Genomic DNA, 18,057 nt, shown 5'->3' on the forward strand with positions numbered 1-18,057 from the left:
CAGGGATGCAGGATGCTGGGCAAAATCCAGGTGTAGTCTTTGTTCTTAAGAAGTTTGTAGTCGAGTGTGAGACTGGGGTACTAACGAAATAATCTAGTTGTAAATGGAATTACAATGACTGAGGAGAAAGACAAGATTTTATAAAATCTTAAAAAAGGGAAAACAAGGGGCTGGCCCCATGGCCGAGTGGTTAAGTTTGCACGTTCCACTTAGCGGCCCAGGGTTTCACTGGTTTGGATCCTGGGTGCAGACATGGCACCGCTCATCAGACCATGCTGAGGCAGCGTCCCACATGCCACAACTAGATGGAGAGTTTGAGAAGGCTTCCCCGAGGGAACTAGGCTGGATCCGAAGGTGGAGCAGGTGTTTTAGGTGGTGGTGGGAGGGGCAGTCCCCCAGCGTGTGTTCTGCACAAACAGATTATTTCTTTTTTACGTCAAGACTGAGGGTGAATTAAGTCAGGTCCTCTTTCTCTTTCTGAAATATTGATAGCTAATCACTTTTAAAATCTTTTCTCACATTCTGAAACTTTAGAGAACTCTCTGGATGTTTAAACCAACCTTTTCAGAGTATAAAATATTCAGAACAAACTCTTATTCTGACATTTCTTTACCATAAGTATTTAAGTCTTATCAGACCCAGTAGGGTTTGTCATAAATAAAAAAGCTCTTTTTTTCCTATGGCAAGAGATAAAATTGCAAACTCTGTACTTAAGGTTACCTTCTATTGGTGTCACTTTTTATGTGTATTTGTGAAAAGATTCTTGGGTAATTTTATTACTCCATCTATGTTTCTAAAGTAGTATTTGAATCTGCCTTAGGTGTATTGGTTGATATTTACTTTGTAATTATATGATAATTAGAAACATCTAACTTACTACTCAATGTTTTCAGTTAAAAGTTGCAAAGGTCGCTGTTTTGAGAGGACATTTGGGAACTGTCGCTGTGACTCTGCTTGTGTTGACCTCGGGAACTGCTGTCTGGATTACCAGGAGACGTGTATAGAACCAGGTAAAGATGTTCAGGGGAAGACGGAGTCATGGGCGTTAGTAAGAGATCAAAGGAAAGTTCTAGATCTTTTGTGGAAGTGATCTACCTAACTCATTTGAGATTTTTAAAAATTTGGCCTTTATGTTTCCTTAGATAAAAATGATCACATATTTTGCTTTCATTAAACGTTTTATGGATAGCAAAGCCATGCCTGTTTTTAATGTACACTGAAAGCCTATATAGTCTAATTTGCACTTTAAGTTCAAAAAGGCTCCTTGAAATACAGGAATACTTTCATTTTGGGCTTATTAAAACAAGAGTTCTAAGATGTCTACTTAAACTTTAAAATATAACTATTGGAATATGGAAATTTTCTCATTTTGATTTGGACTTCTCTGCATATGACATGGAAAAATATTTAAATGGGAGTCAGTCAGATTTCACTTAAATTTTGAGAACTCTGAAAATGGCTGGTAGAAGAAGACAAGATCTACGTATGAATTATGTAACAATAATTGTGTTTGTCCATTTAAAATGATGAAATTCTGTTTTTTTAGTGAAATAATAATAATTGTTGCCTGCATGTTTTTTATCTGTCAGTTCAGATTGAGCACTGTGGTGGCAGGTTCTGTGAGTGACTAGGAGTTATGAAGTAGTTCATTGTCTCTCATGGATCATTTTCCAGAAGATAACAGTTCTGTGCTCACTTTGGATGTGTTGAATTTGGACCGTAAAATGTATTTTGTTGATGTTTGTTTCCAGAACGTATATGGACGTGCAGCAAATTCAGGTGTGGTGAGAAAAGGTTGTCCAGAAGCCTTTGCTCCTGTTCGGATGACTGCAGGGACAAAGATGACTGTTGCATCAACTACAGCTCTGCATGTCTAGGTCGGGTTTCCATGTACTCATGCGCGGCTTCTACAACAGCCTGACATCTTCCTAGGTCTTAGCTGGGTTTTGCATAGGTGTTATTTTTTACATCAGGAGTCATATCGATTGACCAACTATGTTAGCTGGAAAAATATTTTTGAAACATTTTAGTAAAGAAAATTTCAAACATATATGTGAGTAAAGAGAGTATGTAGTGACCCTTGTACCCATCAACCAGCTTAATAATTATTATTATCTACACATGGCCAGTCGTGTTCTATCCATAGTCACTCACTCACCCGCTACCACCTTCGCATGTTATTTTGATATTAGCTACATATTTTATGCTGTATTTGTGGAAAGATCGCTTTAGCAGTCTTGCTGACTTCTGTGTCCCCCTGGTTCCCTCATAGTAAATGAGGACAATGTCTGCCACACATTGAGAGAGTGGATACGAAATTACTGCCCAAGATTATAGGGTATTATGTAAACTGATGTTATTTCTATGTCTTGTCTGGGTGTTACAGGGTTCCTTGAAATTCCTTGACAGAACTTGGCTCTCTATGAGAGGAACTAAGACATCAAGGGTTTAATACAGAAAATTTTGTTGGGTGGATAGAAGGAGGGTTGTAAATTTGGCCTGAAAATATTAACAATTTGAAAATAGAAAAGATGTCTTCAAGTTCTCATAAATACAGTAGTATATTTTAGTTTTGCAATTATACATTCATTTTTTCTCCCAGTTATCAACTAACTCTTGTTTGAAACAGAGTAGCCCCCTGTATTTGTTATATTTCCCTGGAATCATGACCCATGTTATCTGTAAATCTGTTAACATATTTTGGTTTTGGAGTCGGTCCTAGTCTGTCTCACAGCATCACAATTGTTGTCACTACCAAGTGTGTTCAACTCGTTTTATTTCTTGAAAATATTTTAGGTGAGAAAAGTTGGGTACAAGAAACATGTGAGAACATTAATGAGCCACAGTGTCCAGCAGGGTAAGATTATATTCTGAGATGCTGATCTTTTCTTTTTTAGAAGTACCATGTTTTTCTTTTTCCAAATTGAAAAGATAAAAATAATAATTACTCGTTGGTTCACTAAACATTGTTTTTAGTCAGGCCTTGGGTTTGCACTGGTGGGATAGAGATGCTTGTGGCATGTGTCACTCTGGTGGCTGGTGGAAAAAGAGGGGTCATGCGTATTTAGTCTTTAGTGTTCATGAGTGTTGGGTGGCAGTATTTGAGTCTTCCTTCTTGGGAAGGAGAGCCCTTTACTTTCATTTAGAGTTTTTTTTTGTTTTTTTTTTAAAGATTTTATTTTTTTCCTTTTTTTCTCCCCAAAGCCCCCGGTACATAGTTGTATATTCTTCGTTGTGGGTCCTTCTAGTTGTGGCATGTGGGATGCCGCCTCAGCGTGGTCTGATGAGTAGTGCCATGTCCACGCCCAGGATTCGAACCAACAAAACACTGTTCCGCCTGCAGCGGAGTGCGCGAACTTAACCACTCGGCCACGGGGCCAGCCCCTCATTTAGAGTTTTGGGAGTTGAACTTGTAGCAAATTTCTTTACGACTTCTTTTAATTTTTTTAATTTTGATTCATTTATAAATTTTTAGGGTAAGCAACATGTCTGTAAGAGGATGTTACATAATTTTTAGAATTTCTGTTTGTTCTTTTTGTCCTTAAAGTATTTTGCACAGTACCGTATGTATACCAGGCCATCAAGAGAAGTTTCTATGGAATTCAAAGGGTGGAAAGTTTATGAAAGCATTAGATATATTAATCTTTGCTCAACTTGAGGTCTATTACCTCATATAAGTTGAATTATTCATCTTCAGAAAAATATTTTCAATTTTTAAAATAATTTTTCCAAACAAAAATTTTAAAGCTGTATTTTAGCTTATTTTGTTTATGTATTATAATTTATTTTTGCTATATAAGGTGTATTTTTTCTTTTGAATGGGAGAGTATTTTTTTTGTTTAAAACAGCAGAAACAACAGTAGCAAAACCCAAACCAAAAACTTCCAGCAGAAGAGACTTTTTTCGAAAGGGACTTTTCGTGTACCCTAAGCTGTCTTTTAAGTCGGAGGTTTACTGGAAATTTTAGACTTAGTGTGTTTTGAATCTTTCTTTTCCTTCTAAACATTAATCATTATTTTTTAATTGTAATGTCTTTTTTAGTGGAAAATATAATTCCTCCTTTCTTTATAAGATCGTAATTTAGAACACATTTTATTATACTGGAAATTATTATACCAGTATATTTACCTGGTGGCCCAGAAAACTCTTATGTTTTCCGTTGATTGAATATTAATAATTTTGTACAGTTATGGACCATTGAGACTAAATGCAGCTGATTCTGCAGAGTCTCCCAACAGAGCCTTGGCACGAATATTAGTGGAAATTCTATTCAGATTTTCTGCTTTTTCCATTTGGGTTGATCTATGAGAGTAAGCTGAGGAGGAGGGAGAGTTGAAAAAGACAAGGTAAGATGAGCGTTTGCTCTCAAATTTTGAATTACTGAGGAAACATGCAGTGGAAAGTTTTTTCACGGTTATCCAGGATATCCAAGTTCACTGCCATCTCCCAGATATCATTAGAAGCTGCAAAATTTCTGAACCATGCCTGGTTTGATGTAGCCATGTATCAGTTGTCCATAGTTCTCTCTTGCTGAGTCCATCATGGTATGTGTTTTTTTGGTCTCCCTCTGGATTTCCATACTGCACACATTAACTCTGTGTGTCTGTGGGCGTGTGTGTACCCTCATTGCTTGTTTATTCCCAGCTTTGGATCATTTCTTTGTTGCTTACAAATTTAAGTGTAGTAAATACTTCTCAAACTTCTCTTAAATATTAGTATCTTTTAAATATATTAAATATATTAAACTTAGAAACTAAATATTGTATAAAATTTGTGTGAGATGAGATACCATCTATGAGATTCAAGTAAAGACAATAATCCGAAAGTTGTTGTTCAGGAAAAAACAATTAGTGGAAACAAAAACATAATTTCAAAAATGCTGTTTCAGTTTATTCTCCTGCAAATTGGGAAAATATCATTACTTTTTAGAGCATTTAGTCTAGTTTTTGGAATGGCAGGAACCATGAATGATGTTCTCTGTATGGTAGCTCAAAATGCTATGAGTGCTTAATAAATACTATTTTATAAGAGATATGTAATGAAATGTAAAAGCACACATATGAATATAGATGCTTGTAAAGCATCCTTTGCGAGGATGCTTGCTGAGCTTGTTGGCGCTCTGTAGATCACACACCGACCTCTGTGGAAAATCCTCCCTGGATGCCTGCCCAGAAAGGAGGGGATCTTGACTGAATGCTGTCTTCTTTCTGCTTCTTTCAACGTTCTCTTTTTTCTTTCTCTTTACCCAGGTTTGAAATGCCTCCTACCCTCTTATTTTCTTTGGATGGTTTCAGGGCAGAATATTTACACACTTGGGGTGGACTTCTTCCTGTTATCAACAAACTGAGTGAGTAACTTCAGCATTTACTGTTGGGGTGTCGTGATTTTGTGAGACAGCCTAGGGAGGCTGCCTTTTTTTTGGAAAAATACCGGCAGACCCTGTTTTACCAAACTTCTCTCTTGCAAAGTAGTTGAATTTGATGATAAGGAACTAGTCTTTCCTATTGTAATTACTCTGAAACTGCCTTTTAAATACTGCTAAGATAACACCGTTATCTTAGGATTTTTATCCTTTGATTAAAAAAATATTTTATATGTAAATATAAAAAATATAAATATATATTAATATTTTTTCTTAGAATTTGGGATTCCTTCTGTGGGAAAATCGTTTATTTATTTAATAAGTATTACATCTTAAAAGTGGAATTTCAAAAACTGAAGGTATTTCTGATATGATACTAGTAGCATAGACATAGAGTATTTGCCTCTCATGCTAATGTAGCATCCTTTCAGTTTCTTTGTCTCAATAAAGGCCTTAATTGAATGATTATTCTATAAGTTATTGATGCAATAATAGAATGGGTACAGTTGTGTGTCACATAACAACGGGGGTACGTTCTGAGAAATGCATCAGGTGATTTTGTGGTGGTGCGAACATGGTAGAGTGCACTTACACAAACCCAGGAGGTATAGCCTACCACACCCCTGGGCTCCGTGGTAGTAATCCTGTGGACCACTGTCTGTGTGTGGTCTGTTGTTGACAGAAATGTTGTTGTGCAGCGCATGACTGCACATAATTAGCTGGAGCCCTTGCTTTGGGTAATTGGGGAATGTAGCCTGTAATTCTGAACTGTTTGGAAGTGAAATATAGAGATACGTGCCAATCCAAGGAGCATTTTTAGGCAATGAGGTATTAAAATGCTGGAATCATTAGTTGTGTGTTCCTTCTCCAATAGCAGAGGCAGGAGAAGAGCGTGACGCCAGGGATAAATCAGGAAGGCTGACTTCCATGCTTTCTCTGACTTGAAGCCAAAAGATGCCTTTGTCTGTCGAGCAGCGTTGAGTTTGTACAGAGCTGGCCGGTCCTGGATCAATGGGTTGGTCCACTGTCAGCCCGGCTACTGCTTCACTTTTGTTTTAGTTTTGCAGATTTAGCTACTAGACAGTTTTTTTGTTTGCTTTGTTGTGGTTTTTTTTTGGTACTACTTCTTGTGATTTGGGTGTGTGACCACTAAGTAGTATCAGACAACGATCTAGCAAGCATCATTGCTACAACTGGCCCATCTGGAACTTAATGTTATTGATAAACATGGGATCATTCTTCATTGGCTTAATTATTTTAATATTTTTCTGTCTAAGAAAAAACTAACTCTTAACATTGAATTTGAATCTAGTGTTGCTTTATAATTCACTCTGAAATTTTATATGGCTATAAATCCCTCCTGGGTTAATTTTTGTATACTGTTTAGACTTCCGTGGTACCAGAGCTAAATGAGGTAAACAGATTGTCAGTTGTATTCAATAACAACCTTTAATTTGTTTTCCTTGTAGAAACCTGTGGAACTTATGCTAAAAACATGAGACCAGTGTATCCAACAAAAACTTTCCCCAATCACTACAGCATTGTCACAGTAAGCTCCACATTTCAGCTTTTATGGGTTCACAGACGTGAGATGTAAATGTAATATTTTTCAAGTGAATAATTAGATATCAGATCAGAAAAAAAATAGCTTCTTTTCCATTGTGTAGTTAGCAAGGAAACCTGGGTTCTGGTCTTTGCTCTGCCACCAGCTAGCTGTCGCCTTGGGAAGGTCACTTTACCTTCTGGGTCTCTGTTTCCCTATCTGTGAAAAGAGGTCATGACTAAAGATCCCAATAAATTGCTTCTTGGTTTCCTCTCTGTTTTAGGATTGTGATTCTGTGCCCTGTTTTTTCTTGCTAGTTTTAAGGCTTAGTTTATTTGGGCCCCTAACCTCCCCCACACTCACGTGTTGTCAACTTGTCTTTCCCATCATCTTGGTGTATGAGTTTGAGCCTGCCGCATTGCCTGATGTTTTGTTTCAGTAAAAATTTCCAGATTTCATTTGAATCCGGGAAGAAAGTAGAATTCATTAGAGCTTAGGGTTGAAGCCAGAAAATTAATACTTTAGCTTGTATTGATGTAAGCTGTTCTCAGACCCAACCAAAAAGGAGTTTTTTCTGCAGAAATGCTTTACTCAGCAATGCAAAAGGACAACAGAGTACTTTTTTTGAAAATTTGACAGGCTGACTATTTATACAGACCTTCATCCTTAGCATTCCTAACTGATTTTCTCCTATTACATAATTTGCAACACAAATACTGCATAAAATCATGAGGGGTTGGTTGTGTTTTGACAATACCCATTATTTTATTCTTCCCTCCTTAAACTATGTTAAGTTCTTTGTAGCGTCGATAATCTGTTTCTGTTTGATGATTTTGTCCTGTGACTTTATTTCACATTAAAAAGCTCATAACTTGCATCAAACCTGTATTTTGTATTTTTTAGGGACTTTATCCAGAATCCCACGGCATAATTGACAATAAAATGTACGATCCCAAAATGAACGCTTCTTTTGCACTTAAAAGTAAAGAAAAATTTAATCCTAAGTGGTACAAAGGAGAACCAGTGAGTCGTTTGTTTGTTTGTTTTAACTACTAAAAGAGTTTTATTTTTTGTTCTCGTTTATTTTAATCAGAGTAAAATATCAGATTCCCTGGAGTTTTTAATAACCTACTTCATTTACTGTATCTCTGGCCATCCTTTTCTGAGTGGAGATGAGTGCTGATGATCCTAAATACAGATTGTATCGTTGTGTAACGAGAGTAGTTTATTTCAGAGCTGAGTTTGGGTTGGGCTGAGCCATTCTTTGTCCTCGTTGATTCTGCCTTCTTGTACTAGTGGCGTGTGGCAATAGTCTGGGGGTGATATTTTGATCTACACAAAGCTAATTGTTTCTGAAGGAGGTAACCTTGGACTCCATTTGAACATGGAAACTCAGAAGATTCTCTTTGGTGGTCATTTACCTGTGTTCTCCTTTTTATTTTTAGTTTTAATTGCAGCAGTAATTACACAGGGTCTATTTGGGTAGTCTTGATATTCCTCTTAGAAGAAAAAAGAGCCTGATGTTTAGTTTGCAGGTTATAAATTCAAATTTTAGCTCTGACGTTTAAAGCTGTGTGACTTTGGGCAAATTATTCTTTCTGTGTTTCCATTTTCTCCTATCTACACTGTAGGTAATACTGTTAACTACATCATAGGGTTTTCATGAGGATTATTTAAGTTATAATCTAGGATGCTTATAGCAATGCTATTTAGAGCTGTACTTGGCAATGATAAGTTCTTCATGTTAGTTACGTAAGCAAAAATGTCAGTCAATTAAAGATATGTATATTTGTGAATACTTCTTTTAAGGAGAACCTATTAAGTAGAGGGATGGCTCCAAAAGTTGCAGGAGTTAACCAACTGGCTTAACTCCATATTTTTTAGGTTAATTTAATCTAATTATTTAATTTCTTTTTGTGGCTCTTTGGCGTCATATTACATGATTAATTTGTAGTCTAACTGCTGGAACTTGTTAATCTTAAAAATGTTCCAGCACTCGAGAGGAATGCGTTGGTGTCACATGAGCACATGCTTTCCTAAGAAGTGAATATTTGCATGATTTCCTGACTTTCCTTCTTTATCTTCCCCAGATTTGGCTCACAGCTAAATATCAAGGCCTGAAGGCTGGCACATTTTTTTGGCCAGGATCGGATGTGAAAATCAATGGACTTTTCCCAGACATTTATAAAATATATAATGGGTATGTGCAGATGTACATTTTTGAGGACCCGTAATGTGTAGAACAGATTATTTTTATCTCAGTCTCTCCTTTTTATCAAGCCCTAAGCTCTAGCATTGAGTCATATTTTGGCTAAAACATGAGAACTGTCAGAATATAGCACTCTGGCTCAAACAGTTTTAGACGGTAAATAGTAAAACAAAAGAAGTTTTCTTCTAGAGGTTTTCTAGAAAGCACTGGTTATGCGGGGTTTGTGTTTAGATCTTTGGGCAGAAATAAAAAAAATGAAGTCACGGTGAAAGTACGATGTCAGAGTGGACGCACCACGCATTTTCACTGTAAGGAGAAAGAGCGAGGAGAAGGAGATGAAAGTATTAGAGGACACAGAAGGAATGACTCTCTGGTTTCTGGAAATATGATTTAAAAGAAGATGCTAATAGCATGTCTGGATGTGCATTTCCAGATTACTTTAGTAAATAAGCCATCTAATGTGAGAAATTGATCATAACCACCTCCCTATGATATTCAAAAGCAATGATGTATTGAGAAAAAAATCAAAGACTTTTTTTCTGGAAGACTCTCTTTGGATAATGTTAGTGAGTCTTCCAAAATAATTTTGTTTATTTTACACTTAGGAAATTTTTTTCACAAAATTACTACGACAGTGTATTTGGGGGACTAACAGAAAAGACCAGAAATTCCGGACACGGAATGCATAGTGATTTTCTTCGGCGATGTTATGCAGTTGTTTATTCTTTATGGGCCACATGAGCACAGTGCAATGCCTCTTCCCACCATATTGTTTGCCCTTATTTTCGTTCCATGGATGGCAATTGAGATTTTACATGCCATGCACTGTACTTGGCATAGGGTATTCAAAGATTAGTGATATATGTTCTCTGGCTTCTCAAGGGCTAATAGAGAGTGCAACTAACTGTACTTGGGTTGGGCAAGCACTCTGATGGGGTTGTCTAAACCAGATCCTGTACCCAGAGGAAGGTGTAATTAATTCTGCCGAGGAAATGTTGCCTGGGGAACCATCTGCTCCTCAGGAGCCCACTTCCCAGTTTTCCTAAGAGACATCAATGAGTGACTTCTTTGTAGGTACCCTTTAAAGAGTGTATCGGCACATGGGTTTTTCATGGAATAACAATTGCTGTTCTCAGGTATGGGAATAATATCCTCAAGTAGAGTATAGGAAGCAAATTTTTAAGCCTAATTGCAACTTTCATATGTTGGGAAAAGTATCTTTTGTTCCTTTGTTGGGAAAACAAATTTAAGTTTTCAAATAAAACTTATATTGCTTCAAACACAATTGATACATTGGATTGTTTTAGTCTCTCTTAATGTAATTTTTGATAAGACAAACGTTTAGATTTTAAACCCAACACTTGTCACGGATTTGTTTCATTTTGTTTATCCTTAATTTTAGTTCAGTACCATTTGAAGAAAGAATTTTAGCAGTTCTTAAGTGGCTGCAGCTTCCTAAGGATGAAAGGTATGTAGATAACTGATTTCTGTTGTAAATATGCCTTTTTTTTAATAGAAATTACCCAATATTTTAAAATAGATGACAAGAAAACCTTGTTATTGGCTATGATGTTTTATATCCAAATGAACTCTTTAGTGAGCTATTACAGCCATATTGTGAAGAATTCCAGACCTGTAAGTCATTTCTCAGCAAGTTTAGAAATGTTACCCCCTGTTGTATAATTTGTATTCGCTATCGGTTATTGAATTATTCTTTCCATTCTGTTTGCAATGTGTTCATAAAACATTACGTTTTGATACTGTTTGATTTAGACCCCACTTTTACACTCTGTATTTAGAAGAACCAGATTCTTCAGGTCATTCGCATGGACCCGTCAGCAGTGAAGTAAGTATATTTTTATCAGTGATTACTTTATTAAACCTGGTAACATCTAATGGAACCTTGCTTTGAAGCAGGTTTCTAGACCATTCTATAAGATTCCATGATTTCTGGAAAGAGTGAGTATGAAGGACATTTTTACTAAACCAAAGGATGTACTGTAATCATAAGAGTTGGGAGAATTGTTTTGTTTACATTTTCCGCAGTGCTAGATTGAACTGATGATGAATTAAATTCTGTATTTTCGATTCCAAAGCCTTTATCTACTCCATATCTCCCTACATTAGCGCAAAAAGGAAGTGCTTTTTGAAAATTTTGTAAACGAGTAAGACTCCAATTTTCTATGAAAGTGTAGGATAATATGTCATATAGCAGAAGAAGCCTCCTGTGAACTGTCCTCCTTAGGACATATAGCTCTGACTTTCTGAGACCATGCTTGCTACAGAGCCTGGGCATGAAAGGGTGGGAGATTTTCTCAAAAGTTTAGGGAAATTCAAGTAATCGTTGTATTGAGTCATTGCTAGGAGAGTAAACATAAGGAAACAGTTGATGGACTAATGCTCTCAGTGTAACTTCTTGTTTGACCTGACACTCGTTCAGGATCTTAGCCTGCTCCTGGCTATGTTTATAATCATATACTGCTTTTAGTTTTTGTGTGGCCTCATCATTTTTGTATATTATAGCACAGGAAGCATTAGAGCAGAAAATGATTTGAGCTTCTTTCCTTGTACCTCTAAAGCTGACTTTCCTTATAATTTATAGTTTACCTGTGACCTAAGATATGAAAAGAAACAATAAGTAAGGATCTCTAAATGTTCTTGGTCATAATGAAAGGGAGAAGAGGTCTGGCCAGGATCCCTAATCTCAGAATCCACATCTACTTACCTTTTGCCCCAGATGATTCCAAGAGATTAAAGACTAGGAAAACACAGTCTTCCTTGATAGAGTTTCACTCCCAGATCCTCATCCCAGGTAGCCCAGGCTAGATAGGTCATGAGCCTCGGGGACTCTTTAGCACAAGTCCAGACTAAACCTTGGCCTGACATATCCATTGTGCGTGTTTCTGAGGATGCCGCTCCTCTAAATGCTTCAGCAACGGCAGAAGGAAGAGAGTGAAAACGTACTCACTTTTCTCACTTGAATGCAGCTGCCTAAGCCATCTCCTCTTGGTTTCCCTTATGTGGGCCTACCCTAGATTTGCCCCTCTTAAAGAGTAGGTTCCTCCTGGGTACCATCTCATCAGATACAAGATGCCAGAGAGAGAGGGACACTGACCCTCATCTGGGTCTATGTTGACCTTTGTATTCTTTCTCTCTGGCAGCTCCCATGTAGTTAGTACCCTGTGTCCTTCCTTTGATTCTGCCCTTCAAGCAGCAATGCTCCTTTTTAGAGGTGGGTTAAGGAAGATGCGAGGCCAGCAATGTGGCCAGTCATAATTGGTCGAAGGGAAAAGTTTCTTGTAGCTGTTGTCTTGGTTTGAACAATTAGCTAGATGCTGGAATAATTTTATTCTTTCACTAAAGTCACTGACACTTAGACCCATGTCTAGATCAGTCTGGCTACAAGTAAATCTAAGGGTTATTTTGTAATTGTTTGATTATCAGATCATAAAAGTTTTAATATCAGTGCTACCTTTTTTAATTCACTAAAGATTTTCCAAAGTACCGTCTTTTCTGATTCATCTTCATTCAAGGTTGAGCCCATTGCTTTCCAAATCAAATTCACCGACTTGTAAACTCTGTTAAACTCTAATATAACTAGCACATCAAAACCCACTTTATCTTAATACTTAAAAATTCCAGTTCATGTTGCTTGGATATGTTTGAGTGAATGAAAAATCATATTGAAAGAGCCTTTTTACATTACAGTGAAATATACTGACCATAAGTAAAGATTAGACTGATTTGATCCATTACAGAAAACACTTGCAAATATTTCACGCCCTTCTTGTCTTAGCCTGATGCGAATCAGTTCTCATAACATTTGCATCCACTGAACTTTTTCCTTCTTAGCAGAGATAGCTTTATGTAGAAATAGCCTTTAGTATGTAACGCATTACAGGAGATTGCGTCCCTTTCTTAGGTCATCAGAGCTTTGCAGAGGGTGGACAACATGGTCGGCATGCTGATGGATGGTCTAAAGGGGCTGAACCTGCATCGATGCCTGAACCTGATTCTTATTTCAGATCATGGTAATCTGAATTTCCATCGTTTACTCTTCAAGTTAAATGGTGCCCCCCAAAAGTTTACTTGATAATTCTTTCATTATTTCCTCTGTTTGTTTTAGTTAATTCTTTTTTTGAAATGTAGTTTCTCGTGGAAAGTTCTTAGGAGAAAATTATATTCAATATAAAGTGCAAGTGAAATACAGAATTCACAGAAACCTGGGAGCGTTTCAACCACAATGCACCCATGTTCTGATTTGGGGAAGGCTTACACCAGGAATTTGGATAGTTAAAAAAATTTTTTTTCAATATTAAATTTTGGTAAATCTACTCTAAGAATTTTAGATTTAATTTGTACAGAATATTATGGATTTCTATTTTCTTTAGCATGATAAATCTGAATTTAGAGGGGATATACATTAATTTTGGCAATATTTTAATTTCGCTTTCACTTACTGTGCTCTTTTATAACACGTTTGTGGATGGCCTTGGGACTGTAGAAATGGTTTGTATGTAAGAAAATAGAAAACAGATTCTTTTTATTCATTTGTTTTTTCTTATTGTTATTCTTGTTTGCTTCGTCAGTAACTATTGAAAACTATTTCTAGAAACAATCCTAAGAAGCTAGATTCTAAAGAAGCTCCAGTCCTGGAGTGAGACTGAGAGCTTTATACTCCCAGTTAATGTCCTAGGTGATTTTGAAAAAATAACCAGGCTTTCATATTTGGTCTAAAACTGTGGTCTTCCTCCTCACTCACATGAAGAAATTGTAATAGATAAATGAGAAGAAACATTAAACTAATTTTGAATGAAGGAAAGGGAAAAGATTTTTTTAACTTTTTTTTTTATGAGAAAGATTGGCCCTGAGCTAACATCTGGTGCCAGTCTTCCTCTTTTTGCTTGAGGAAGATTGTCGCTGAGCCAGCATCTATGCCAATCTTCCTCTATTGGGAGAGTATTTTTTAAAAAGTGGTAGAAAAAGTTGAAATTCTGTGTCTTACTGATTGGCTGTTCAGCTAACATGAATGCTGAACAAATGTTTTTGAATTAAATTCTGGAAGTAAAAGAAATTCTATTCCACGTATTAAATTTTTTATTGAAGTTGCAACATGTTTGGGGCTTTTTTTCTCCTAGGCATGGAACAAGCCAGTTGTAAGAAATATGCGCACCTGGATAAATATTTGGGAGATGTTAAAGATATTAAACTTGTATATGGACCAGCAGCTCGACTGAGACCCTCTGATGTTCCAGATAAATACTATTCGTGTAAGTATATCTCTATTCTAACTGTGGATATGATTCTAGTCAGAATACATTCCTCTAAGTCATCATATCTCTAAACCAAAGCAGATCAGTTGATTTCCTTTTCATGATGAAGTCTCCAGTGCAGATCTTTTCCACCTAAAGAGATTTAATGGAAGTGGATGTGACGACACGAGTCCAATCACTTATCTACTTGTTGTTCATGGCTGAGCATGTTATTTGATGAACTTAGTACAATTTTATGTTGTAGTATGTTTTTTGTTTGTGTTAGGATCAAGATTACTTGTACTAGAAAAAGAAAACCCTAAGAGAAAAGTTCAGCTACCTTTATTCACTTCAATTGATGACATTCCGTTAAAATAACTTACAGATGTTATAGAATAATATTCTATTATGAAGAAGAATGTGGCAGAGGTGGTGAATTCTATAACCACTGATTTCTGTCCTCGGAAATGACTTTCTTAAACCATTCCAAATAACAATAAGAAGGCATTTGTAAACAGAGAAGAAGAAGAAATTTCATGTTCTCTCTTGACCATATCAAACCCAAACTGCCAAGAAATTTTAAACATTCATTCTTTTGCAAGTCAAGTCTGTTTCATAACTGTTTGCACCTCTGTTCATGCCCCTTTTTTGGATTGCCATCCTTGGTAACTTTCAGATCCCGAGGACCTATTTTGTTTATTTTTTTGTTAGACCTAACTTCAAAGAAGGAAGAGAAAAAAGCTTTTCTGACAGCAGAATTGGGTTAGGTTTGGTCATAGCAGTGCTGTGTTTCAATGGATGCTGTTGATTATTCCTGGGGAGAGAGAGATTTCACTGTAGGAAAATAATTTTGCAAATATATTAACATAGTGACCCAGAGCACAGACTCTCTATGCATGATAAATTTTAATTAATATTTTTTAAAAAATTATAAAAGTAGTATACAACTGTTATAAGACCTCCTATAAAAACTATAGGGGCAATGGCAGTCCCCAGAGATGTTTAGAAAGGGAGGACCAAGCTTTAGCCACACCTCTATCTCAATTAGGCCCCTGAGTTTCCCAAATTAAGTAAAAACTATATCTGTCTACATACGTATATAAAATATGTGTACACAATACATATTCTTTTATCTGGGTAGTTCTTTCAAACTTATCTAAAGTATAGTTAAAAGAGTCTTAGAAAACTAGACAGTTAATTGATTTGTAGGACAAAGTACGCTAAGTGCACTGTGGGCTTGCTATGCAAATTCAGTTTTGAAACTATTCTACTTGCCCTCTCTTCCAAATTCTCCTGTGTCCCTCTTATTTGGAAATTCTGGAATTATCAGTGAATATCAAAGTGTATAAAGTGAAAACTAACAGTTTCCTCCCCTAAAACCCCCTAATTCATAACCTAGTTCCTCTCTCTAGAGATAAACTCTCTTAGGGTTGGGATCTGTCTTCCCAAATATTTGCCATGCGTGTGTAAAACACGTTCAGTTCTACTTTTACAAAGTGAAATCATACAAGATCTAGATAGATAGATGGATGGATGGATATTTGGATGCATAGATGGATGGATAGATGGATGGATAGATAGATAGACAGGTAGATGGATAAAGGGCCAGGTGGATGAATGGACAGACATATGGATGAACAGATGGATAGATAGATGAATGTTCTGTAACTTGCCTTTTTATTTAACAATATGACATAATTTCACAAGCATGCCAAGTAGAGCAGTTCTAAAGATCTGTCTTATTCCTGTAAATGGCTAATATATAACGATTTAAATGAGCTGTTTGAAACCTGCTTTGGTATTTAAATATAGGATTTGGGTCTGACATTCTATATTTTTGTATTATTTTTATTTCTAATTGTAACATACCATCAACTGTCAATTCTTATCTTTATCCCCCTTCAGTTAACTATGAAGGCCTTGCCAGAAATCTTTCTGTGAGTATCTTCATTTTTCCATTATCTAATTATTGTTAGTTTTGTATAACGTATATTTATTAAAAAGTTCAGTATTTATTCTTGGGATTATAGGATTAGAATTTTTCAGGATCTGGGCCAACATTTAAAGGCTCTGTAGTTTTTAAAGTTCTTTCAGGGCACATCCCAATAATCTAGATTTGAAAGTTTTTAAGAATTCATTTATGAACATTGTTAAATTTATATGACAGGACAAGAAATAATCGAAAAAAATAGAAGGAAAAAGCCTATAGCTGTGCCACCATAAGCACTGTTAACATTATGATATACTTCCTACCAGCCTTTTTTAAAGTAAATTTTTGTCCTAGTGCTATCTATAGTAATTTTTTTTTTGTACTTGATAGAATACAAGAGTCTTTGAAAATAGGATCATCAGTAGTAACTCGAATATAATCTGGTGACCCAGTCTAAGCATCCTGGGACTTTTATGCAGTAATTATGATTTCCTGTAAAAAGAACAATATTCAATAGGTGGAAAGATTCGACTTGTACATTATACAAGTAGTAAGAACTCAGTTAATTTTGCGTGTGTGACTTAATGGGCATCCTGGAAAAGTGTTTGTGAGAAAAAATTCCTATGGAGTTAGAAAGCAATTTCAGGAGATGTTTACACTTCAGAAAATATGGAAATAATGTTTTTTCTTTGCCTTCTACAATTTTAGTGCCGGGAACTAAACCAGCACTTCAAGCCTTACCTGAAACATTTCCTACCCAAGCGTTTGCACTTTGCCAAAAATGACAGGATTGAGCCCTTGACGTTCTATTTGGACCCTCAGTGGCAGCTGGCATTGTAAGTTCTGACAGTCCCAGGTAAACTTAGCCCAACCTGTTAGGAATTCAGGGTGACCGTGGGGCCCTTTCCAACAGTACTGTCACATGCAAACTGCACGAGGATGATTCTCTTCACTCTATCCCAGGGTTTCTCAACCTGGGCCTATTGACATTTTGGATCAGATCATTCTTTTTCATGGGGAGCTGTCTTGTGTATTGTGGATTGTTTGAAAGCATCCCTGACTTGTAGTCCCTAGATGAAAAAGCACCACTTTTCTATAGTTGTGACAACCAAAAATGTCTCCAGACATTGCCAAAGTTCCCTGGGGTGGGGGTTCACCCTCAGCTCAGAACCACTGCTCTGTCCGCTCATATCTGTGTTGATTACATCTTATGCTTCACCTGTGTGTTACCACTTGTCATTGCATCCTTTCTGTACATTACTGTTATGCCTAATACCTTCAAAGTCCAGCAATAATTGACAAAAGCTCTTTACTGTATAATAATGAGCAATGACCTTCATCATTATACAGAGTTTTTTTTTATTCCTGTTTACTAATCCATCAATAAACCTCAGTTTATTGGTGTCTTTGGCAAATTATTTGGATGGTTAATATTATTAACATCTCAAAAGTTTGTCATTAACTCTTCTGTTGGTTGCCAGGAAGCCAGGGTGATGAATACCCTGTCAAGCAAAGCCTAAGCAGTGAACCAGAATTCAGTCAACAGAACTGCACTGTCTCTACTTTAGTGGAGAGCTGAACTTCCAGTGTTTGGAAGGAGGATATGAAAGAAGGGATGACCCTTCCCCTCCTTGGAGAACTAATATTTAGTAAACATCTACTGAGTTCCAAGCATTTCTTTAGGTTAAACTATTTGATTTTTAGAAACAACCCAACATGACAAAATTGAAACCCAGAGAAAGTAATTAAATTGCCAGTCCC

The 18,057-nt window shown here is 36.4% G+C and overlaps 1 protein-coding gene across 11 annotated transcripts in view; it reads left to right on the top strand.

Moving 5' to 3' along the window:
• Window positions 1-18,057, top strand: part of ENPP1 (ectonucleotide pyrophosphatase/phosphodiesterase 1) — a 267,067-nt gene that overhangs the window by 31,264 nt on the left and 217,746 nt on the right. For all 11 annotated transcript variants that reach the window (XR_011497694.1, XR_011497690.1, XR_006517151.2 and 8 more), the window contains exons 3-15: window positions 894-1,010; window positions 1,752-1,877; window positions 2,797-2,857; window positions 5,250-5,347; window positions 6,832-6,911; window positions 7,809-7,928; window positions 8,996-9,105; window positions 10,517-10,582; window positions 10,888-10,960; window positions 13,037-13,145; window positions 14,253-14,384; window positions 16,272-16,303; window positions 17,005-17,132. Coding sequence is in view for 1 of the 11 variants with exons in the window: in XM_014828887.3 (XP_014684373.2) it covers window positions 894-1,010; window positions 1,752-1,877; window positions 2,797-2,857; window positions 5,250-5,347; window positions 6,832-6,911; window positions 7,809-7,928; window positions 8,996-9,105; window positions 10,517-10,582; window positions 10,888-10,960; window positions 13,037-13,145; window positions 14,253-14,384; window positions 16,272-16,303; window positions 17,005-17,132 (1,252 nt within the window). In the remaining 10 variants the exon portion in view is untranslated. The remainder of the gene's footprint in view (window positions 1-893; window positions 1,011-1,751; window positions 1,878-2,796; window positions 2,858-5,249; window positions 5,348-6,831; window positions 6,912-7,808; window positions 7,929-8,995; window positions 9,106-10,516; window positions 10,583-10,887; window positions 10,961-13,036; window positions 13,146-14,252; window positions 14,385-16,271; window positions 16,304-17,004; window positions 17,133-18,057) is intronic.

This window comes from Equus asinus, chromosome 24 (genome assembly GCF_041296235.1).
Source record: "Equus asinus isolate D_3611 breed Donkey chromosome 24, EquAss-T2T_v2, whole genome shotgun sequence".
NCBI classification, from domain to species: domain Eukaryota; kingdom Metazoa; phylum Chordata; class Mammalia; order Perissodactyla; family Equidae; genus Equus; species Equus asinus.